The 26,186-nt window shown below is 35.0% G+C and overlaps 1 protein-coding gene and 2 non-coding genes across 3 annotated transcripts in view; 1 reads left to right on the forward strand and 2 right to left on the reverse strand.

Annotated features, from left to right (window-relative positions):
- Positions 1-12,253: 12,253 nt before the first annotated feature.
- LOC112098685 lies at positions 12,254-12,357 on the reverse strand. The gene has a single exon (XR_002905794.1). It is a non-coding gene; the product is annotated as a small nucleolar RNA R71 (small nucleolar RNA).
- Positions 12,358-13,099: 742 nt separating this feature from the next.
- LOC112097974 overlaps positions 13,100-26,186 on the forward strand; it is a gene marked incomplete at both ends in the record, with an annotated part of 76,428 nt that continues 63,341 nt past the window's right edge. Inside the window, 4 exons of the mRNA XM_024183574.1 lie at positions 13,100-13,675; positions 13,880-14,524; positions 14,621-16,034; positions 16,170-16,919. Coding sequence (XP_024039342.1) covers positions 13,100-13,675; positions 13,880-14,524; positions 14,621-16,034; positions 16,170-16,919 — 3,385 coding nt within the window. The remainder of the gene's footprint in view (positions 13,676-13,879; positions 14,525-14,620; positions 16,035-16,169; positions 16,920-26,186) is intronic.
- On the reverse strand, positions 24,928-25,031 carry LOC112098686. The gene has a single exon (XR_002905795.1). It is a non-coding gene; the product is annotated as a small nucleolar RNA R71 (small nucleolar RNA).

Genomic DNA, 26,186 nt, shown 5'->3' on the forward strand with positions numbered 1-26,186 from the left:
CATTTGTCCCACTAATAAAACATAAACATAATTTATCACTCAAGTATATCCAACACATTCCACTAACAAATTACCATACCTAATATGGTAAAAACTTATAATTTTACAAATTACTACATTTACCGTGGTAAAAACGTAAAAATTACAACAAAAGTCTTGTATTCTCCTCGACAATGACATAATTTCTCGGACTTTCGGAATCCAAATTTAACATCCATACATTTGTTCAGAGCCTCAAATTGTATGAAATTATTATTTTTACCTAATAAACACACAAAAATACACAAAATTAAATATTTAGAAAAATAATTAGAAATTCATAATGAGTTACACAATTACAAATATAAATTACATTAATAGCACAAAATAACATTTTTATCCCTTAATAAACATACAATTTTTGACACTAATCACATAGCATAAAATTATCTCAATGATTGAACTGGTATCCCTATCGTTGATCTTTCTTGAAACTTTGAACAACTAATATTTCATCTTCTTTCCGCATTTTCTAGAAGATGAAATTTGTACAAATGAAGAGCCTCAAAGCCTCTCAAGATTTCACCAAATCTCTCTCAATATGCTCGCCAATTAACTTTATTTTTACAACTAGAACTTCTTCAAGCACAACCTTCTTAGCTTTAATGTAAATAGGCATAACCAATATCAATTATTGGTTTTGACATGTCTTCAACTTGAATTGGCTGCAAAAACTCAATTATACTATTAGGCTCAATGCACAATTTAAGAGTAGAAGTCACCTTTTCTTTTACAATTGCAAACATGTCTTCAATTACTTCCTCTTGGGCATTTGAAATCTCATGCACATCTTCAATCTCCTTGTTAGAAACATCTCTAAGGCTATTATCAAGCTAATTTACCCAAGTTTGCTTTGAACTCCTTCCAAAGATGACATTCAATTTGTGTAGCCAATTAAGGAGATAGCACAATCTAAGGTGTAGGTAGGGTACGAAGGCATTCTGTTATGTCAACATAAAAACCCTCTAAAATCTCACAACTAATAACTCTTCAATCGCGTCAAAATATGAAAGCCAGTAAAGTCTTTCAAACTAATCAGCATATCATAAATAGATCTCATATCTCGATGAGTCAAACAATAATCAAGAGGAATGAATCTTGATCTCAACATTCTCTTCAAACAACTCCATGATCGAATTTTGTATCTTCCTTCGAGTATCTCCAAAAGCCTTTATAAATTTTACTCTTTAAATATCTATTTGTTTACCTATGTGGCAAATAGAAGAGTAAAAAAATATATTATTCTCCAAAAGACTCTTCAAATATAAATAAGTTAATATTAGTTTAATCAAATAATTATTTTTTAAAAAGAAAAGTCAATAGCAATTAAAGCACTTCTCTCTCTTTCTCTAGTAAAAAATAATAAAATATAAATTGAAGAGGGAGAAAACAACTCTCCAAATTTGAAGAGAGAGAATTATTTTTTATTTGAAAAATTTTAATTGAAGTGTTTCTTGGAACCTTAAATGTTGATGTGGCTCTTCAAAAAAGTAATAAAATCTTATTTGAAGAGTCTTTTGGTGATGCTCTAATAACTCTTCAATCTCGTCAAAAAATGCATGCAAGTAAAGTCTTTCAAACTAATCAGCATATCATAAATAGATCTCATATCTCGATGAGTTAAACAATAATCAAGAGGAATGAATCTTGATCTCAACATTCTCTTCAAACAACTCCATGATTGAATTTTTTCTCTTCCTTCGAGACATCTACACTTTTGCATGCTAGCCCATTAATTTGAAATACTCTTTTTCAACTTGAAATTAACCACAAATGATACTCAATCCTCTTTTGGCACTCTTGCAAGTTACAACTTAAAAGAATTTATCAATCTCATCCAACATTAAAAGAAACGATCTAATTCAAATGACTATACGATAGAGAAATTAATTTCAAAAGAACTGTGAAAGAGGGTTTTTATTATTGATCAGAGGTCTCAAACAAATTACATAACCACTCTATTTATAATAGAGTGAATCCACTAGTCTAAGAAAACTCCAATTCAGAAATTGAGTTCTGCGTAGATAATAATATAAGTATTCTAATAACATAAACACTTTCTAAAGTAATTAAAAAATTGTACTATGTATAAATTATAGTTCTAGCCGCTATTTCCTTTTGGAGAGGTGAGAAGTGAAGCTTTAGGCTGAAAAGATATCAAATAAATTAATTTCTGGTTGGTTTAGTTTAAATATAAGTGGAATTAAGTAAGTTCTTTCTTTTTATCTATTAGTTGAGACGTAATGGAGAAGTAAAAAATAAGAATTTCTATTACATTTAGTTTTATTGTTCTCTTTTTCCCCCCTTTTTAATGTTTGTATTGAATTTAGCAAGTTCTGAGTTTCGATGCCCGGAAAAGATTAGAGTAATCCGATGTGTAGATGATCGTTTCAAGTTCATGTGAAGGCCTTTTTATAGCCAAAAAATGGGTATGCATACGGGCATAGATTTTTTTCTCTTTTTTTTTTTTTGAGAAATTAATTAAAGCATTGGAACCTAAGTTTGTGCATCTTAATTATCTCCATGACTTATGTTTAGAGATGGTAATAGGAGTCACAAAATGGAGAAGATAGAATTTTTTTTCTTTTTTATAAAAGTTGGTCTAAATTGCCATAGTTAATAATTATTGCGTCGTTTCAACTTACATATTAGTCGCGCTGCGTTATGTTCATCTATTAATTGTATCATATTTTTATTCAACTACCCCAACACCTTTTCCTGATAATGAAAAATTTTCATTAACTGCCACGGTTAATAATAGTTGTGCACGCTGGGTTATGTCTAGCTTGCCACTGAGAGTTGACCGGTGTTAATTGGTGCCTTGACGATCAATTCAATTATTTAGTCCGTTTTGTGAAACGTTTCACTTAAAAATCAAATGGTGCATAGTCCACTAACAAATGAAATACAAACCGTTGGCTGGAATTAATCCTCAATCGGTGGTTGGTGTGAAGAGTAGATCTGGAGTTATTGCTGCTGTTTGTTAAGTTCTGTGTTTGTGGATAACTCATCAACCAAGTCCACAAACATTTGGCGTCTAAAGAGGGCTATTAGTCAGATGAGGAAGACAGTTCATGAGCTCAAAGTTGAGAGTGTGGGGTCAAAACAAGTTGTTTTCAGATTCGCATGGAGTCCATGGCATTTTAACAGGTGCTTGATATACTCTATAGATATCAATCCGGCGTGCGTGCTGGGTTAAGTAGCTTTCCATTAATAGTTAACTGGTGTTAATTGATGAAATAAAGAATTACACTTGCTTTGACAATCAATTCCAACCACTTACTCCCTTTATACAACATATTATAAAGTAAATTATATTTTAATTGTATTTCACAAAAATTAATTAATTTTTTTTTTCACTTCAAGTAAATTTTCCTTAATAAAAAAATGTGCAAGGAAATTAATTGTTTTGACTACAGAAAAATAAAAAATAATTTAAATTTATGTCCATTTTAATTATTACACGATAAAACAATGGAGAGCTCTCATTTTTCTTACACAACAAAGGGTACTTAACTGTTCTGACAATATATATATATATATAGTGCTATTGTAACTTTATGATCAATGGTATTAATATGATCCACCTCGGGAGTGAAGCTAGTTTCATTATCTGTTTCTGATTTTGGTTTTAGTTGTTTATTCATTTATTTTTGTGTGATGATCGATGGTCCCTTGTTAATTACTTACTTCTTCTAATGTTTTATTCTTTGTCGCATTATGGATATTTTGAGGACTCATTAAGTTACTTTAAGGAAATATCTAAGAATTACCATTGGTAGCTTCCATGAAAAAATAATAATAATAATAATAATTGGCCTTATAGTCAAATGGTCAAGGCAACAGTTTCAAGGAGTTCTTTCTCTGTTTTATAAAATATTAGTGAAAATAAATTTTTGAACTATTCTTAATGGGTCTCTACGAACGTTAGTATCAAAACTTTTAACCGATCTCAAATTATAACATATATACAAAAAATAAAACATCTAAGAATTTGTTTTAGTATCATGCATATTTATATTGTTAGAAACTCATTTAATGTCAACTTAATCATTAAAAAAGCCTTTGGCACTTGGCCTTTTACGATCATTATTTAAATTCAATCTCATGGAAATTATGTAAGAGAAATACCTCAAAAGTCAAAAAGACGTAGTATATATCAGATAATTCTGTTTTTATTCGGGAAGAATCACGAATTAAATGTCTGAAACCCTTTTTTATTTTGGTCTTTGACTCTGGTTTCAATAGCCATTAAAGAAGCTTCGAAGGAATAATCCTCGTCACCTTATGATTTCATTTTGCACCCAACATAAACTTCAAAGTAATATCCATTTGGCATTTATATTTTACAATTAACTTTTGACATTAATTAACAATTTATACAGTAGTGATGTATGTCTTTGCTTCATCTTTTTAATTTGTGACTTTAATTTTCTTCTCTCTGTCTTTTTTTTAATGAATTACATAACAACTATATTAAACATATTTAAAAAAAATTATATAATCATATTATATATATCAAAACTGTAATTCATTTTTATGATTATTAAAAATTCAGCAGCCTCCATTCATCGCCACAAAACTCCAAAAATAATAAAATTATAATACAAACTAGAGTTTGAGAACAGTTAACAATCTGAATTACCTAAATAAATATTAAGTTGATTTATTTATGTAATAAATAGGAAAAAAAGACATCAAAATTTTATGAATTTTCTTAGGTCACACGGATACCATTTTTTTTTTGAAATAATCAAGTATATATTTATTTTTACTACAGCAAACTTTTTTAATACATGCAGATATAATATTATTTATATATATATACATACATACATACATACATATATATATATATATATTAAATTATAATTCTAGCATAGTTATTTGCAGCTGGAAGGATGAGAAGTTAAGCACTAAGCTCAAATATTTTCCACTGTTAATCCTAATATCATGTGTATCAATTATGCAATAATATGATATTATCTTGCCAAAATACTGTCAATCCAAGTGTAAATTCTCAATCTTCCATGGAATTTCCACGACTACACTCTTCTTTAAGACAATATTCAACTCTCAATTTCCCTTCATACTTACACCTAACTCAGAAAATTATCAACTAATTTGTCTCATGCGACATTGTTATATATATGGAGAGGTTTCAATGATAGTTCCCACACTATACAGTGGATTAAATTGCACAATGTTGCGAAAAAAGTAACTTTTGACACATTATAATTTTGTTGCAATTCTCACTCCCAATATTTTCAGATGTAGATAATCTTAATGATTAGAGTTCGATGTATTTTGTTGTAAAATAAAAATATGTCCACGCTTGAATTTTTATTCCGTTTTATAAGAAATCAAAATGTAATATTTATTAAAAAGATCGTTGATGACATTTGACACAAAAATAAATTCTATTGCTTGTTCCTTAATTCAAATTTCAAATTTTCAAAAAACACAAACGCAGTTTGCCTTAGTTCAGATTTTCAAAAAGCACAGACGTACTTGAATGCAATTTGTAAAAATAATAAGCAGTGAAATAAATGAATAGGAGCCATTTGAAATAAAATTCTGTTACTACAAGAAAGAAAATAGAGTGAAAGTAGAATTGTGCTCTTTAATATTTTTAGATTAGTTTGCCCCAATATCTCATCAATTGATGCAATTTGCTAAATGTTATTTCGCAATTAGGAGTAATCAATTTGATCAGGTAATAATAATTTTATTTCTTAAATCCTGTATGCAGCTTCCAAATCTCAAATTTAGGCGATCGACATTTAACCGGCCTATTTCAAGTGTGGATTAAATTAAAGGGTGAAGACTAAAGCGTCATGAAGAATGTGACTCTTCAATTTGTGGCATAAAAATTCAGTGACAAAAGAAGCTTAACCTTCACAATGCATGTATGTATATTAGTAGGTTATCACAAAATAAGCCTCGTATATGTCTACATCATAAAGTACACTTATTTTTGCTGTAATTTTGCTCTTCTGGAGCTTTTATTTCCTTTGCTAGCCTTGAGAACTCAACTGGAATTTTGTATAAAATTCTTTGTATTAATTTTACATTCGTAAAATATAATGGATCAAATTATTTCTCGAAACTTTCATTTTTTTAAATATGTGTGCCGCCGTCTTCTATTTAGGCTCCGTTTGGTACAGCTTCTTAAATAAAGTTTATAACAATAGAGTTTATAGGAATAGAGATTATCATATTATTGTATTTTTAAAAATTTTATAGAATAGAATACTCTTTTAATTAATTTGAAGATAAAATAGTTATTTTTAGTTTCAAAGTGGTTTATTGATACAAGTTTAGAAACAAAAGTAATATAAAGAACATGTTAAAATTTTGTAGTAGTTAGATGTACATATAACAAAATGAAAGCGGTATAGAGATAATTTTCCTATATTCCATTTTTTATAATATGAAATAATTTAAATATTTAAAAAAATCTTTAAATTATTGTTTAATTATAGAAACAGAAAAACATCCTCCTAGCTGTTGAAACTATTAGGAAATTGATGGGTGAGGTAGGGTCACAGCTAAAATAAAATTGGAAGAAAAAAAAAATAAGCACAAAAGAGGGCACTAGAAATTACGTGGTCTGGCTTTTAGTCTACGTCCACAGGCGAAGACAAAATGAAAATATTTTACTAGTATATTGTAATATTTTGGCACTACCCAGAACTCCAATACACCTAATCTCTCAAATCACTGGACAAGAGTTTAAAATTCTGACACTCTCAATTCTCTGCTCCTCACTCTGAAGAGAAAAAATAAGTTGAAGAAAAATGGATTCAGAGAGGGGAAATGACACCTTCTATAAGCTTCATTTCCTCTCCTTTTTCAAATTAAAATAATATTATTAATATTTTATTATTTTTTCCTTTCAAATCTTTCTGCTTCTTGTTTATTCTTTTTTTTTAAGCATTACGGCACCACCAAAAATGGCGGGCCGTGTGAGACTTTGGGTGCACTCTCTCTAGAAGAGCGGTGCCCCATTTTTTAACCTTTCTCCCACTTGGAGATTAAATTGAGAATCAATCAATCTACACATCATCATTTATGTTTTACCATTGTCATGTTGCTTAAGTCTCTGCTAGGCCACAAAAGGATCTACTCCATATAAACTTATCAGTATTAATTGACTTGGTTATAACATCTGCTAGGTTCTCCTTGGTATAGATTTTCTACAAATCTACACTTCCTTCTTCCACTACTTCTATAAAGTGATATTGTGCCCCTATATCCTTTGTCATGGAATGAAATGTTAGATTCCTTGCAATGTACAAGGCACTTTGACTGTCACAAAATACTGAAATTTTCTCTTGTTTGTGCCCGAGCTCCTCCAATAACCTTTGTATTCAAATAGCTTCCTTACAAGCTTGTGTAGCTGCTATGTATTCTGCTTCTGTTGTAGATAAAGCCACAATGGTTTGCAGTTTCGAAACCCAGCTTACAACTCCTCCTGCAAATGTAAACACATATCCAATAGTGGATTTTCTTTTATTAAGATCTCCTATAAAATCTAAATCCATATAACCCCTGACAATAAATTCTGATTCTCCATAGCATAATGCAATACCTGAGGTTCCTTTAATGTATCTCAGAATTCTCTTCACAACTTTCCAATGCTCTCCACTAGGATTCGCCATGTATCAACTGACTACTCCCACTGCTTATGCAATGTCTGGTCCTGTACAAATCATAGTGAATATTAAACTTTCCACTGCTGATGCATATGGTACTCGAGACATTTCCTTCCTCTCTACTTCGTTGCTAGGACACACACTTGAGGATAATTTCAAATTAATAGGAAGTGGGGTAGAAATTGGCTTACAATCGTGCATGTTGAAGTGTCGCAAGATTTTCTTCAAGTAATTTTTCTGAGAAAGCCAAATCTTCCTGTTATTTCTGTCTCAGTAAATTTACATCCTTAGAATCTTGTTTGTTGGTCCCAAGTCCTTCATTTTAAACTCCCTAGCCAATTATGCCTTCAATTCTTAGATTCGATCTTTTTGGTGGCCTGCTACCACTATATCATCCACGTACAACAACAAAATGATGAAATTGTTATCTTCAAACCTCTTGTAATATGCACAAAGGTCTGAAATGAGTCTGTTGTATCCAAGGCTCATGATGAAGGAATCAAATACCAACACCTCTGCACCTGTTTGAGATTGTATAGAGATTTGTTCAACAAGCAAACTAAGTTCTCCTTTCATTTTTTGGCAAAACCTTTTAGTCGGAGCTTATAAATTTCTTCTTCAAGTTCTTCATGAAGAAATGCAGTTTTCACATCTAGTTGTTCTAAATGTAGGTCAAATATAGCACACATTGCCAAGACTATTCTAACTGTCGTGAGTCGAACTACTGGAGAAAATATTTTGTTGAAGTCAATACCTTCTTTTTGAGCATATCTTTTCACCACCAATCTTGCACGATACCGTTCTACTTGGTCATTACCATCATATTTGATCTTGTAGACCCATTTATTACAAATGGCTTTCTTCCATGTGGTAATGGCTTTACTTCCTAAATTGTTGTCATCCACAAAATAACATTTGAGCTGATTAAAACTTTATGGAAAGTTGATGGTTCTCTATCCTCTGTTAGAAGACAGTATGCAACATTGATCTCTGTGACATAATCTGAGTACCACGCTGGCGGTCGTCTCTTACGAGTTGACCGACGAACTTTTGGAGCCTCAAACTCGACTAGTTCTTATTCCTCGTGCTCTGGTGCTGCCTCAGAAGAATTTAAATCTTTTGGATTATTTTCCCCATATACCTACACAGTCTCTGACATGCCTTTTATAGTGCTATCATCTCCATCGCTCATTTGCAGTTGATCTTCTCTTCTACAAAGATAACACCTCTACTGATGAAGATCTTCTGGGCAGTGGGGTTCCACAAACGATACCCATTCACTCCATTAGTATATCCCAAGAAGATACATCTTCTAGATTTTGTATCCAACTTTGTTCTTTCTTGGGCATTGTACATCACGTACATATAACATCCAAATGCATTTAGATATGAGTGATCAGCTGGCTTTCCAGTCGATATCTTCGCCGGTGTCTTCAACTCAATTGTTGTGGATGGTGACCGATTTACTATATAACAGACAGTTTTGACTGCTTCTACCCAAAATGAGTTGGGTAGACCAACAGTCTTCAACATGGCTCTTATAATTTCTATAAGAGTCCTATTCATCCGCTCTACCACTTTATTTTGTTGAGGAGTGTATGCCACTGTGAACTGCCTCTGAATACCTTCTTATTTATAAAAAGCAAGAAACTCACCGTCTGTATACTCTCCACCATTATCTGTCCTCAAGCACTTGATCCTTTTTCCGGATTCAAGTTCTACCAGCGCTTTATATTTTTTAAACACTGGAAATACATTTGATTTTTTCTTATTTGGATACACCCAACATCTCCTGAAATAATCATCAATGAAAGTTACCATATACTTTGCACCTCCTATAGATATGTCTGGTGATTCCCAAACATAAAAAATAAACCAAGTCTAGAATGCATTTACTCCATGCAATAGATTTGCGGAACTTCAATCTATGTTGTTTGCTTATAACATATTGCTTGCAAAACAGTACGTTTACCGATTTGAGCACTAGAAGCAATTTTCACTTAGTGGTAATCTTCAAACCTTGTTCCAACATATGGCCAAGTTTGAGATGTCACTCATCGTTGACTCTTTTCTAGTTGATCAACACACGCATCAGCTTCCTATAGTGTTTCTCCTTTCAGCATGAATAAATTAGTATTGATCTTTTCTGCCTTTATTAATACAAGCACACCTTTAACAATGTTCCTAATCCCATTTTCAACATGGGTTTTACACCCAAGATTATCTATTTGTCCTAGAGACAATAGATTTATCTTCAAGCTTTTGACATGTCGTACCTCCTCAATTGTGTGAATTGTACCATCAAATATTTTTATTTTGATAGTACCAACACTAACGATCTCCAAAGCATTATCATCACCCATGTATACAGATCCTCCTGAGATAGGTTTATATGTGTAGAACCATTCTCTCCGAGAGGTCATGTGGCAGGTGTTGAGTGTTAGAAAATGCATATTTATAAAGGAGAAAACCGTCATTTTACATTTTAAATCTTACTAACAACCCTTACTTTTATATATTTAACCTTCTTGTGATTTAATTACATGTGTTTTATTTTAATTAAGTATTTTATGTATTTTAGGGGCATTATAGTCATTTCACAATAAAGGAGAGATCAGACGGCAAAACGGACATCACTTTTGAACTCAGGACGGTCGAAAACCTTAGGAGGAGCATAAAAGGAAAAATGGCACTATTCACATGTACGGTACTATTCACGTGTACGGTACTGTATACGTTACTGTTCACGACACTGTTCACATAAACGAATGATGACGTGGCATTGACCGATGATGTGGCATTGACTGATGAGGTGTCACGATCCTGTTGGACTAAAATTCTTATGTACTGTTGATGGTGACGTGGCAGCATATCAGTGGACGAAAAATCCCGCGTACGGTGCATGCATCACACAGGATTATTTTCAACCAAACCGCGTTACTGTTCATCCGGGTCAAACCGCGTTACTGTTCAAAGTCGGGTCAAACCGTGTTACTGTTCATCCGCGTGGTCAAACCGTGGACTGTTGACTGATGACGTGGCGCAATCCTGAGCGTCCAAACTGTTTTTAATCCGATGGCCATGATTTACTCCATGTATCTATAAAAAGGGGGCCTCCCCCCCCTAATTTGATATCTCTGAATCCATTTTTGGGATCCATTTTCTGTAATTCCTTCTCCATCTTGTATTTTCTTCGTATTTTAATAAATTTCCATTTTGCCCCTAGTTCAATTATGAGTGGCTAATTTTCTTTCAAGCTTGGGTTGAAGGTGAAGTCTCAACATGTGTCATGGGCTTAATTTGGTAAATTTATTTTCTCTTCCCCTCTAGTTTTTGTGGATGTTTTGACTTCTCGTCGACAAATAATACTAATCTTGTCTAGTACCGCCTTGGTTACACCGGCCCTCTAGTACAAGGTTGTTATTATTTGGCACGATAAGCCCTTAGCACCATATTGATTAGAGCGTGGTTCATGAGGTGTGGATTCCCCCCTCATGATTTAATTGGCATTAATACGGATTATTTAGCCCATGATGCATGTTGATACGGATCCAGATACCCAAGTACGTCATTTCAATAGAATTATCTTCAATTTATTCTCGCCATTGCAATTCCAATTTTAGAATTTATTCTCGCCATTTTAATTTAAGTTTTAGCATATACCAAATCATTTCCACCATAAATCCAACAACCCATTTACAAAATTAATTCTACACAATTAAAATCCACCTCCTCGTGGGATCGACACTCGTCACCATAGATCTATACTACAATAGATTCGTGCGCTTGCGAGTACATTAAAATTTGCACAACAAGTTTTTGGCGCCGTTGCCGGGGAGGTAAGTAATTTTAATTCATAGAATTAATTTTTTTTGAATAATTTCTTTTATTTTTTTTCTTGTATTTTTTTTTGTTTATCTTATTAATTTAATTTTTAGTTAATTTCTTTCACATATTTATTTTTGTGTATTTTTATAGAAAGGTTGTAATAGCGCAATAAGGTTAGTATCGTAATTTCTCCCTCTTCTTTATTTTTATTTGTTTTGTTCCCATCTTTATTTTTATTTTATTTGTTTTGCATGCATGGTCGTAGGTCATTATTACCTAATCTTGAACCTATAGACCTTGAATTAGAAAAAACACTTCGCACACACAAACACGTTAAAAATAAAATGGATTTACAAGCACCACAGGAGAGGCCATTTAAGGACTATTTTAGTCCTTTAGCTAATTTGAGCACGTCATGCATAAGATACCCAAATGTAGCTGCTAGGAGTTTTGAATTAAAACCTAGTGTGTTAAATTGTCTCCCTACATTTTATGGCCTAGAAAATGAGGATCCATATAATCATTTGAATGATTTTCATGCCATTTGTCAAACATTCAAATATGAGAATTTTTCAGATGATGATGTTAAACTTAGACTATTCCCATTTTCTTTAAAAGATAGAGCTCGTTCATGGTTAAATACTTTACCTGCTAATAGCATTTCATCATGGGAACAAATGGTAACGAAATTTTTGAATAAATATTTCCCAGTGCATAAAACCAACGCTATTCGCAGGGAAATCTCGGAGTTTACCCAGAGAGAGGACGAGCAATTTTTCGAAACATGGGAGCGATTCAATGGGCTACTCTTGAAGTGTCCACATCATGGGTACGAGAAATGGCATCAATGCCAATACTTTTTGGAGGGATTACTACCAAATGTGCAAGAATGGCTAATGGCGACAAGTGGAGGAGAGCTAATGTCAAAAAGTGCGTCAGAAATTTGGGAATTCTTCCAGCGACAAGCGGACAATTCCCAACAACGGAGTCGATCACTCAGGAATACTAGACGAATTAAGGGAGTAAATGAGGTTCAAATTAGCGAGTCAACTTCGGGAATCAAAGAAGTCAAGGAGATGGTTGAAGGTCTTGCTCGACAAATAGCATCGTTATCGACTGCTAAATCAACAGAACCACATGACCATGACTCATACTCAGATCAAGCCAATGCCATAGGTGTAATGAGAAAGCCATCAAATTACAACCCATACTCCAACACATATAACCCTGGATGGAGAGACCACCCCAATTTTTCATGGTCTCAAGGATTCCAACAGAATGGACCAACAGCTCCAGCTCCACCAATGCAACAAATTCCTCAAGCCTCTCAGCCACCATTTAGACCATACAATCAGAACCAGAACCACTCTCAACCTAGACCATGGGAGGATGCATTCCAGAATTTTAGGAATGTTACTCACTCCACGATTGAGCAACAGAACCGCACCATTGATGGACTACGAAATGAGTTGAGAGCAGGCTTCAACTCACAAGCTCAATCGGTTTCAAGCCTCGAGAAGATGGTGGGACAACTTGCTTCTTCAGTTCAAACCTTGGCAATGACCGTTGAGAAAGGTAAGTTTCCAAGTCAACCAGTGCCTAATCCTAAAGGAGTACATGAAGCAAGTACCAGTTCACCACAACAGCATGGAGAGGTCAAAGCAGTAATGACCTTGCGAAAAGGAAAAGAAGTCGACAACAAGGTGGAGATGCCAGTGACAAAAGAAAATCAAATTGTACCTGTGAATGTTGAGGACTCATCACCGGAGGAAAAAGAAGAAACCAACCCACGAGAATATGTTCCGAAAGCTCCATTTCCTCAGAGGTTAGCGAAAGGAAAGAAGGGAAAATCCACAGGTGAGATTCTTGAAATCTTCAAACAGGTAAGTGTTAACGTCCCTTTACTTGATGCTATTAAACAAGTTCCATCTTATGCCAAGTTTCTTAAAGACCTTTGTACTAAAAAGAGAAACATGCATGTTCAAAAGAAGGCATTTTTAACAGAAAACGTTAGTTCTATACTCCAACATAAAATTCCTTTAAAATGCAAAGACCCAGGCTCCCCCACTATCTCATGTAGTATAGGGAACCACACAATTGAGAATGCTTTGTTGGATTTAGGAGCTAGTGTAAATTTATTGCCTTACTCTGTGTTTGTGAAACTTGGACTGGGAGAATTACACCCAACTCCAGTGGTGTTACAACTTGCAGATCGGTCCACAAAAATACCTCGTGGTATTGTGGAGGACGTGCTTATCCAGGTAGACAAATTTTATTTTCCTGTTGACTTCATTGTAATTGACACTCAACCAATACAGGATTCAAGGAAGCACATCCCCATTATTCTAGGCCGACCTTTCTTGGCAACTGCGGATGCTCACATTCAATGTAGAACTGGAAATATGCAGTTGTCCTTCGGCAACATGACTATGGAGCTGAACATCTTCAACATTGCCAAACAACCTCACAGTGCAGATGATGGAATTGTTGATGTGGATTTAATAGAAACAATAGTTGATAATACTTTTCTTTCAAACCTTAGTGATGATCCTTTACAGACATGCTTAACTCACTTTGGTTTGGATTTTGATATTGACAGATCGGTTGATGAGGTCAACGCCCTGCTTGACTCCGCACCATCCTTGGACACTAATAAATGGAAGTCAAGAGTTGAACAACTAGCACCATCAGAGAAGAAACTCATCCCATCATTAGAATCACCACCGAAACTCGAGCTCAAACCATTACCCAACACTCTGGAATATGCATTTTTGGGAGAAGAAAGCACTCTGCCGGTAATCATCTCATCATCCCTAAATGACGAACAAAAAGGTAAGTTGTTGGATGTTTTAAAAGATCACAAAGGAGCATTAGGATGGACCATAGCAGACATTAAAGGTATAAATCCAGTAGACTGCATGCATTACATTCACCTTGATGAAAATGCTAAATCTACTAGGGAAATGCAACGTCGGTTAAATCCTAATATGAAAGAAGTGGTTAGAACTGAAGTCCTTAAGCTATTAGATGCATGTATCATTTACCCCATTTCTGATAGTTCATGGGTCAGTCCTGTACAAGTTGTCCCTAAAAAGTCAGGAGTCACAGTAGTTACCAATGCTGATAATGAATTGATACCCACTAGAGTGACTACAGGATGGCGTGTATGCATTGATTATAGAAAATTGAATTCTGTCACACGTAAAGACCATTTTCCTTTACCATTTATTGATCAAATGCTTGATAGATTAGCAGGACATGAATTTTATTGCTTTCTAGATGGTTACTCAGGATATAATCAGATTCCCATAGCACCAAAAGATCAGGAGAAAACTACTTTCACTTGCCCTTTTGGCACATTTGCATATAGGAGAATGCCATTTGGATTATGTAATGCACCTGCTACATTTCAACGATGCATGTTGAGCATTTTTTCTGATATGGTTGAACGATTCCTTGAAGTCTTTATGGATGACTTTTCTGTCTTTGGTGACTCGTTTGATCAATGTTTACATCATCTAACACTAGTTCTGCAGAGATGTATCGAGAAGAACTTGGTCTTAAATTGGGAGAAATGCCATTTTATGGTAAAACAAGGTATTGTTCTCGGTCACATCATTTCGAGCAAAGGTATTGAGGTTGACAAAGCCAAGGTGGATCTCATTTCTAATCTTCCTCCACCCAAAACAGTCAGAGAAGTAAGATCTTTCCTTGGGCATGCTGGTTTCTATAGACGTTTCATTAAAGATTTTAGCAAAGTTTCTAGACCCTTATGCAATTTACTTGCTAAGGATGTACCTTTTATCTTTAATGATTCATGTCTTATGGCGTTTGAAAAATTAAAACAGTTGTTGACATCATCACCCATCATTCAGGCCCCAAACTGGAACTTACCATTTGAGCTCATGTGTGATGCATCTGATTATGCAGTAGGAGCAGTATTAGGACAAAGAGTTGATCGAATTCCCCATGTTATTTACTATGCTAGTATGACATTAAATGATGCACAGTTGAACTATTCAACTACTGAAAAAGAAATGCTAGCAGTAGTGTTTGCATTAGAAAAATTTCGATCTTATCTCATTGGTTGTAAAATAATTATATTCACAGATCATGCTGCTCTTAAATATCTTCTCACAAAGAAAGATGCAAAAGCTAGACTAATTCGTTGGGTGTTACTTTTGCAGGAATTTGACTTGGAATTCAAAGATAAAAAAGGGACAGAAAATGTTGTGGCGGACCACCTCTCTCGTCTCCATTTTGACACAATTACAGAATCATTACCATTGAATGAGTCATTTCCAGATGAACAATTAATGAATGTGGAAGTATTACCTTGGTATGCTGATATAGTTAATTATCTTGTTACAGGTAAACTTCCAGAGCATTGGACTAAGCAAGATAAGGCTAAATTCTTTGCAGAAATAAAGAATTTCTTTTGGGATGACCCATATTTGTTCAAGTATTGTGCAGACCAAATTGTTAGACGATGTGTCCCTGAAAATGAAATTCAGAATATTCTTTCATTCTGCCATGAACAAGCGTGTGGAGGCCATTTCAGTGCTAAGAAAACAGCTACAAAAGTTTTACAATGTGGTTTCTATTGGCCAACTATATTTCGAGATGCTTACACTTTCTGTTCTTCATGTGATAGGTGTCAACGAATGGGAAGCATTACACGAAGGAACATGATGCCACTAAATCCAATTTTAGTGGTTGAGATTTTTGACGTATGGGGTATCGACTTCATGGGACCCTTTCCCCCTTCTTTTGGCCATCAATACATATTGGTTGCTGTTGACTACGTATCAAAATGGGTAGAAGCAATTCCATGTAGGACCAATGATCACAAGGTGGTGATAGCATTTTTGAAAAGCAACATTGTTTCACGCTTTGGATTCCCTCGAGCAATAATCAGTGATGGTGGTGCCCACTTTTGTAACAAAGCATTCAAAGCACTTTTGACAAAGTATTCAATCACACACAAAGTGGCAACCCCGTATCATCCGCAAACCAGTGGCCAAGTTGAGATCTCCAATCGAGAAATAAAGCACATATTAGAAAAGACGGTGAGGCCAGACAGGAAAGATTGGTCATTAAGACTTGATGATGCATTATGGGCATATAGAACGGCTTTCAAGACCCCGATTGGGATGTCACCCTACAGGCTAGTGTATGGAAAAGCTTGCCACCTACCTGTGGAACTCGAGCATCGTGCGTATTGGGCAATCAAGAAATTCAACTTTGACATGCAGCAAGCCAACTCAGAAAGAAGATTACAACTGGCAGAACTTGAAGAAATTCGCAATGATGCATACGAAAATGCCAAGATTTACAAGCAACGAATGAAAGTCTTCCATGACAAGCACATTATGAGAAAATCTTTCACTCCAGGTCAGAAAGTGCTTTTATTCAATTCTCGCTTGCACCTATTCCCAGGTAAGTTACGCTCTCGTTGGTCTGGTCCCTTTATTGTTCATACTGTTTTTCCACATGGGGCAATTGAAATTAAAGACCCAAAGAATGGTGTCACGTTTAAAGTTAATGGTCAAAGATTAAAGCCATATCTAGAGTACCAACCACATGAAGAAGACACCGAAATAAATTTGAGTGACCCACCAAATTTGAATTGATTTTTTTCTTTTCGTTGATTTGATTTTTCTTTCTTTCTTTTTATTATTATTCTTTTGCTAATTGAAATTGTTTTTGCATAAGTGTGTTTATTTTACCATTAAGTTTTCTCTTATCATTGTTAATCATGAGTCTCATACTTAGACCGTTCCTCCTGAACATTCTTAAACCACTTCAACGTGTCAAAACTCATCTCAAAAGGCAGATTCAATTTTGTAAAACACAACGCATTTGGGCTCTACAACCACCAGAGTTAGTAGCCTATGTTGAGGGTTTAGAAAGCCAACTCAGAGACATTGAGAGAAGTGTTTACGACATCCAGTTGGAGCTTGAGGTAAATTCAATAAGAGGACGATTTTAATTTTCTTTGTGTGTTTTCATTTGTTTTTCTGTTTGTGTGCTTTAGTTTGTTACCCCGGTGAAGTGGCGGATAACGGTACTCCGTGACAATCAAGTCGGTTACTTCAGTTTCCCATAATAACTGATATTCTGAGGCGAAGGTATGGACAGAAACGAGATTCTAGCGAAGCTTCACAAGCGATTCCCTTCACTCCCTCAGAATGCCCTCCTTACGATCTATAAAGCTCGGTCCGAACGCATGCGATTACTCATGAGGAATAACATACCTGCTGACATCCGTTGGTTAATCGAGGCTAAAGTACGATCGGCAGGTGAGTTACCTCCAAAATTTATTGCATACATGCCTGGTTGTGGTAAAGGAAATTATGCAAGAAAACGACGAGCTCGAAGAATTTCTGTTGCTTGTCATAAGTGTGCCAGAATGAGTTGCAATAAAAACCCATGTTCTTTAGGAATGATGTCTGATAACAGGGAAGATAAGATTCAATTCATTAGGGATGGCTTGAATAAGGAGTCATTGGATGATATCCTTTTGTCTCTTGAAACGCATCCCAGTGGATATGTGCAAGGAGCGATTCTCCAGTTATGGCCATTATTCCAGAAAGAGCATGCACGATATAGTCTCGGGAATCTGACTATAAACGACCCTGTTTGCCTGTTTATAAGAAAACTGGATGGGAAGCCTATCCTCGACCTATAGAGGGCGTTCAAGCCGTTTCTGGACGTAAAACCAGAGGAAGATGTGAGCCACAGTCGCAACTACGTGTAAATATCCTTTTACTTTATTATTATTTTATTTCACTATTGTCTTATTGTTTGCATTATTGTCTTTAATAATTTTATTACTGTTTGCTTTTTCCTTTTTACTGTTTTCTTTTTGACTTGCGAGCCACGTGCTTTACGCGTTATTTGACACTAACATATTACCTCATACACAACCATGACCCACTATCACCGAGACTCTTAAATGTGATTTCTTTTGTCAAACACTCACAAATTGTTTTTGAGAAATATTCCAATGGCAGCTACTCCCAATAGACAATTCAAGAACATTTGTGTGCTTTCTGGATTTACCTATGGTAAACATAAAGAGTTCGTTGAGGCAGCCATAGATCTTGGTCGAAGCATAGCAGCGAGAAAATTACACTTGGTGTATGGAGGAGGTAACCGAGGGTTATCAAAAATGGTCTCCGAAGCAGCTTTTATCAGAGGAAGTCAAGTGTTAGGCATCATCCCAAGAGTCCTAAAACCATTGGGCAGTTCGTCTGACTCATCAACTGGAGAAGAGTTAGTCGTCTCAGGTATGCAAGAAAGAATAACTGAAATGCTTAATCATGCTGATGCTTTTGTTTTCCTTCCAGGAGATCTTGCAACACTAGAGGCACTTATGACACTAGCATCTTGGGCCCATCTGCACATCCACCAAAAACCCATCGGTTTGTTAAATGTCAATAACTTTTATGATGGCTTTATCGCATTTCTTAACCATGCAATAAAAAACTATTTCATTCCCGCTAATGCGAAAAAACTCTTTATTTGTGCTCACACTGCTAATGAGCTACTTGATATGTTACAAGCTTATCGACCGGAGCCAGACCCCTGGACCTTTGTGTTGGAGCGTCCAAATAATGATGGTAACAGTAGCCGCAGTAAGAAGTACAAATTAGATTTAACTCTCCGCCTGTAAATATTTTCTTCTGTGTTGCACCACCCAGGTGATGTCTTCTAAACTCTACTTCTTTCATTTCAAACATTGAGGACAATGTTTCGTTCTGGTTGGGGGGAGGGAATAGTCGACAATTGTGGAATTTTGGTTAAGTTTTTACTAATTTTTTGTTGTAGAAACTAACTGTTGCTAACTTTTTGTGTTGAAGATGGCTGAATATGGAGTGTAGTTACTCTAGAAACGCATCTTCATTGTTTGAAAAAAAAATTCAAAAAAAAAAAAATTTCAGACATTTTCTTTTTCTTTATTATGTGTTTATGTTTATTTTTCTTCTTTAATTTCTCCTCTATAGATATACATTTTCCAACTTTTGAGTCGAAGATGGCTGAATATGGAGTGTAGTTCCTCTAGAAACGCATCTTCTTTTAAAAAAAAAATATCATTTTCGTTTTCTATCATTTTACGTGTAACTTTTCTAATTAGTTTTTATACATCATTTTCACATTTCTGCATGCATATTTTCCTTTCATGTTTAGAATAGGTTGGGGGGTAGAATGATGTTTAAAAAAAAAAAATGTGTGATTTGTTTTAACATTGGATGACATGATTAATTTCAAATTTTAGTATTTGTATTATCTTTGGTCTTAAGTGATGTTACGCTATGTTTGCTACTTTACATGTTGATGTCGGAGACAAATGTGAGTTGCTTGAAGGAATGAACATGTCATAATAAGTACCAAGTGAGTTTTTGAGCCTATTATTTTTCTTGGAGAATAACCCTTTTGCCCACTCTTTATACAGCTTAGCAGTTTATTATTTTATACACGATCTCTAAATTACTTTTGAGTTAACCCTTAAAAAAAAAATTGTAAAATAAAAAAAAAGAGAAAAAAGAAAAAGAAAAAAAGAGTGTGTTGCTACATTTGGAGGCCCATCTAACTAGTAGATATGGAAGATTATTTAGAGCCCTAAAAGACGATGGAGAGGCCATCTTTGATCCGTTTGAGCCTTTCAAGCCATCCCTTTTATTTAATATCCATAGTTAACCCTTTTGAGCCTTAAAAAAAAAAAAAAAAAAAAAAAAAAAAAAAAAAAAACCCTTTTCTTTGTCAACTTATCATCTTGACCCACTCCGATTTGGAGTATTACCCGATATCTTATAAGTTCCATCACCTATTTATGTTTGAGAAAATGTAAATAATTATTTTGTTCAGTGAAGTTATGCCAAATAAAAACAAAAACAAAAACAAAAGTTGTTGTTTCAAAAGAATAAAAATGGGTGAAATCCACCTTGCAACTTCCAAAAAAAAAAAAAAAAAAAAATTCTCTGCATTTTTCTCAAACATATACTTTGTTTTCCTTATTTTCCTTCTTTGTTAGCCATGTCCCTAGCCTACGTTTCGTCCTAATAAAAGTCCTTCTTGATTTTAGGGAACTATAGTTTGAAGTAGAAGCTAGTTATATGGGCTAAAAAGATGTAGTGATGCATAATTAAAAAAAAAAAGATAAATAAAGTGGGTTGACTAACATTTTATTTGACTTGAGATCGTATTATTTCTAAGCTGAGGGCATATTTATTTCATCTTGGTGAGAGCATGTGATATCACTTCTTTATTATTTTCTCTCTCAATTACCATTCATTGGAGTGACTATTTTTATTGGGATTAATTTATTTGTGAGAGTGTCACTACTTCCAGTGAGATTTTGGGGTTTGACATGTCATTCTTGAGAGTAGCTAAAACAAAGTCTACTGGGCTAATTCATGTGGATGGTTGATGTGGGTGTGATGTTGCTTTAGACTGGAGATAATGCTTATACTTTTATTTGATTGCTATCATTAATCTGATAGAATAAATACGAGTGTTTCTATTAAAACAAAAAAAAAAAAAATTATTTTGAATTTAAATTTTGTTTTCGCTTTATTTGCTAGGGACTAGCAATAAGCTGGTTGGGGGGTGTGTTGAGTGTTAGAAAATGCATATTTATAAAGGAGAAAACCGTCATTTTACATTTTAAATCTTACTAACAACCCTTACTTTTATATATTTAACCTTCTTGTGATTTAATTACATGTGTTTTATTTTAATTAAGTATTTTATGTATTTTAGGGGCATTATAGTCATTTCACAATAAAGGAGAGATCAGACGGCAAAACGGACATCACTTTTGAACTCAGAACGGTCGAAAACCTTAGGAGGAGCATAAAAGGAAAAATGGCACTATTCACATGTACGGTACTATTCACGTGTACGGTACTGTATACGTTACTGTTCACGACACTGTTCACATAAACGAATGATGACGTGGCATTGACCGATGATGTGGCATTGACTGATGAGGTGTCACGATCCTGTTGGACTAAAATTCTTATGTACTGTTGATGGTGACGTGGCAGCATATCAGTGGACGAAAAATCCCGCGTACGGTGCATGCATCACACAGGATTATTTTCAACCAAACCGCGTTACTGTTCATCCGGGTCAAACCGCGTTACTGTTCAAAGTCGGGTCAAACCGTGTTACTGTTCATCCGCGTGGTCAAACCGTGGACTGTTGACTGATGACGTGGCGCAATCCTGAGCGTCCAAACTGTTTTTAATCCGATGGCCATGATTTACTCCATGTATCTATAAAAAGGGGGCCTCCCCCCCTAATTTGATATCTCTGAATCCATTTTTGGGATCCATTTTCTGTAATTCCTTCTCCATCTTGTATTTTCTTCGTATTTTAATAAATTTCCATTTTGCCCCTAGTTCAATTATGAGTGGCTAATTTTCTTTCAAGCTTGGGTTGAAGGTGAAGTCTCAACATGTGTCATGGGCTTAATTTGGTAAATTTATTTTCTCTTCCCCTCTAGTTTTTGTGGATGTTTTGACTTCTCGTCGACAAATAATACTAATCTTGTCTAGTACCGCCTTGGTTACACCGGCCCTCTAGTACAAGGTTGTTATTATTTGGCACGATAAGCCCTTAGCACCATATTGATTAGAGCGTGGTTCATGAGGTGTGGATTCCCCCCTCATGATTTAATTGGCATTAATACGGATTATTTAGCCCATGATGCATGTTGATACGGATCCAGATACGCAAGTACGTCATTTCAATAGAATTATCTTCAATTTATTCTCGCCATTGCAATTCCAATTTTAGAATTTATTCTCGCCATTTTAATTTAAGTTTTAGCATATACCAAATCATTTCCACCATAAATCCAACAACCCATTTACAAAATTAATTCTACACAATTAAAATCCACCTCCTCGTGGGATCGACACTCGTCACCATAGATCTATACTACAATAGATTCGTGCGCTTGCGAGTACATTAAAATTTGCACAACAGCAGGTAGCTCTTGAGTCTATAAGCTAAACGTTAAATAACCGTTTTTTACCTTCTGAAACAGTTGTTGCTTTGTTGCAGAGAATTTCACCATCATCTAAGGAACTTGCTACGCACTCCTGAACACCTGATGCCTTACGATCTTTACCCTCTTTCCTCTTCTGGTTGTTCCAATACTCTTTCTTGACATGCCCTTTGTTGAGTGTTAGAAAATGCATATTTATAAAGGAGAAAACCATCATTTTACATTTCAAGTCTTACTAACAACCCTTACTTTTATGTATTTAACCTTCTTGTGATTTAATTACATGTGTTTTATTTTAATTAAATATTTTATGTATTTTAGGGGCATTATAGTCATTTCGCAATAAAGGAGAGATCAGACGGCAAAACGGACATCACTTTTGAACTCAGGACGGTCGAAAACCTTAGGAGGAGCATAAAAGGAAAAATGGCACTATTCATATGTACGGTACTATTCACGTGTACGGTACTAACTACGTTACTGTTCACAACACTGTTCACATAGACGGATCGATGACGTGGCATTGACCGATGATGTGGCATTGACTGATGAGGTGTCACGATCCTGTTGGACTAAAATTCTTATGTACTGTTGATGGTGACGTGGCAGCATATCAGTGGACGAAAAATCTCGCGTACGGTGCATGCATCACACAGGATTATTTTCAACCAAACCGCGTTACTGTTCATCCGAGTCAAACCGCGTTACTGTTCATCCGAGTCAAACCGTGTTACTGTTGACTGATGACGTGGCGCAATCCTAAGCGTCCAAACTGTTTTTAATCCGATGGCCATGATTTACTCCATGTATCTATAAAAAGGGGGCCTCCCCCCCCTAATTTGATATCTCTGAATCCATTTTTGGACTCTGTTTTCTGTAATTCCCTCTCCATCTTGTATTTTCTTCGTATTTTAATAAATTCCCATTTTGCCCCTAGTTCAATTATGAGTGGCTAATTTTCTTTCAAGCTTGGGTTGAAGGTGAAGTCTCAACATGTGTCATGGGCTTAATTTGGTAAATTTATTTTCTCTTCCCCTCTAGTTTTTGTGGATGTTTTGACTTCTCGTCGACAAATAATAATAATCTTGTCTAGATACCGCCTTGGTTACACCGGCTCTCTAGTATAAGGTTATTATTATTTGGCACGATAAGCCCTTAGCACCATATTGATTAGAGCGTGGTTCATGAGGTGTGGATTCCCCCCTCATGATTTAATTGGCATTAATACAGATTATTTAGCCCATCATGCATGTTGATACGGATCCAGATACCCAAGTACGTCAATTTAATAGATTTTCTCTTCAATTTATTTCACCATTGCAAGTCCAATTTTAGAATTTATTATCGCCATTTTAATTTTAGTTTTAGCATATTCCAAATCATTTCCACCACAGATCCAATCACCAATTCACAAAATTAATTCTACACAATTAAAATCCACCTCCTCGTGGGATCGACACTCGTCATCATTAGTCTATACTACAATAGATTCGTGCGCTTGCGAGTACATTAAAATTTGCACAACAAGTTTTTGGCGCTGTTGCCGGGGAGGTAAGTAATTTTAATTCATAGAATTAATTTTTGTGAATAATTTCTTTTATTTGTTTTCTTGTATTTTTTTTATTATAAAAAAAAAAGAGTGAATCTACATTTAAAGGTTAGTATTTCTTTTATTTTTTCTCTTCTTTAAAATTCTGTAATTTAATTTTCAATTTATTTTTCTTTGTAATTTTTTTTTGTTTATTTTATTAATTTAATTTTTAGTTAATTTATTTCACGTATTTGTTTTTGTGTATTTTTATAGAAAGGTTTTAATAGCGCAATAAGGTTAGTATCGTAATTTCTCCCTCTTCTTTATTTTTATTTGTTTTGTTCTCATCCTTATTTTTATTTTATTTGTTTTGCATGCATGGTCGTAGGTCATTATTACCTAATCTTGAACCTATAGACCTTGAATTAGAAAAAACACTTCGCACACACAAACAAATTAAAAATAAAATGGATTTACAAGCACCACAGGAGAGGCCATTTAAGGACTATTTTAGTCCCTTAACTAATTTGAGCACATCATGCATAAGATACCCAAATGTAGCTGCTAGGAGTTTCGAATTAAAACCTAGTGTGCTAAATTGTCTCCCCACATTTTATGGCCTAGAAAATGAGGATCCATATAATCATCTGAATGATTTTCATGCCATTTGTCAAACTTTTAAATATGAAAATTTTTCAGACGATGATGTTAAACTTAGACTATTCCCATTTTCTTTAAAGGATAGGGCTCGTTCATGGCTTAATACATTGCCTGCTAATAGCATTGCATCATGGGAACAAATGGTTACAAAATTTTTGAATAAATATTTCCCAGTACATAAAACCAATGCTATTCGCAGGGAAATCTCGGAGTTTACCCAGAGAGAGGACGAGCAATTTTTCGAAACATGGGAGCGATTCAATGGGCTACTCTTGAAGTGTCCACATCATGGGTACGAGAAATGGCATCAATGCCAATACTTTTTGAAGGGATTATTACCGAATGTGCAAGAATGGCTAATGGCAACAAGTGGAGGAGAGCTAATGTCAAAAAGTGCATCAGAAATTTGGGAATTCTTCCAGCGATAAGCAGATAATTCCCAACAACGGAGTCGATCACTCAGGACTACTAGAAGAATTAAAGGAGTGAATGAGGTTCAAATTGGCGAATCAACTTCAGGAATCAAAGAAGTCAAGGAGATGGTTGAAGGTCTTGCTCGACAAATAGTATCGTTATCGACTGCTAAATCAACTGAACCACATGACCTTGACTCATACTCAGATCAAGCCAATGCCATAGGTATAATGAGAAAACCATCAAATTACAACCCATACTCCAACACATATAATCCTGGATGGAGAGACCACCCCAATTTTTCATGGTCTCAAGGATTCCAACAGAATGGACCAGCAGCTCCAGCTCCACCAATGCAACAAATTCCTCAAGTTCCTCAAGCCTCTCAGCCACCATTTAGACCATACAATCAGAACCAGAACCACTCTCAACCTAGACCATGGGAGGATGCATTCCAGAATTTCAGGAATGTTACTCACTCCACGATTGAGCAACAGAACCGCACCATTGATGGACTACGAAATGAGTTGAGAGCAGGCTTCAACTCACAAGCTCAATCAGTTTCAAGCCTCGAGAAGATGGTGGGACAACTTGCTTCTTCAGTTCAGACCTTGGCAATGACTGTTGAGAAAGGCAAATTTCCAAGTCAACCAGTGCCTAATCCTAAAGGAGTACATGAAGCAAGTACCAGTTCACCACAGCAGCATGGAGAGGTCAAAGCAGTCATGACCTTGAGAAAAGGAAAAGAAGTCGACAACAAAGTGGAGATGCCGGTGACAAAAGAAAATCAAATTGTACCTGTGAATGTTGAGGAATCATCACCGGAGGAGAAAGAAGAAACCAACCCACGGGAATATGTTCCCAAAGCTCCATTTCCTCAGAGGTTAGCTAAAGGAAAAAAGGGAAAATCCACAGGTGAGATTCTTGAAATCTTCAAACAGGTAAGTGTTAACATCCCTTTACTTGATGCTATTAAGCAAGTTCCATCTTATGCCAAGTTTCTTAAAGACCTTTGTACTAAAAAGAGAAACATGCA

The sequence above is a fragment of the Citrus clementina genome, unplaced genomic scaffold (genome assembly GCF_000493195.1).
Source record: "Citrus clementina cultivar Clemenules unplaced genomic scaffold, Citrus_clementina_v1.0 scaffold_5, whole genome shotgun sequence".
In the NCBI taxonomy this organism is placed as follows: Eukaryota; Viridiplantae; Streptophyta; class Magnoliopsida; order Sapindales; family Rutaceae; genus Citrus; species Citrus x clementina.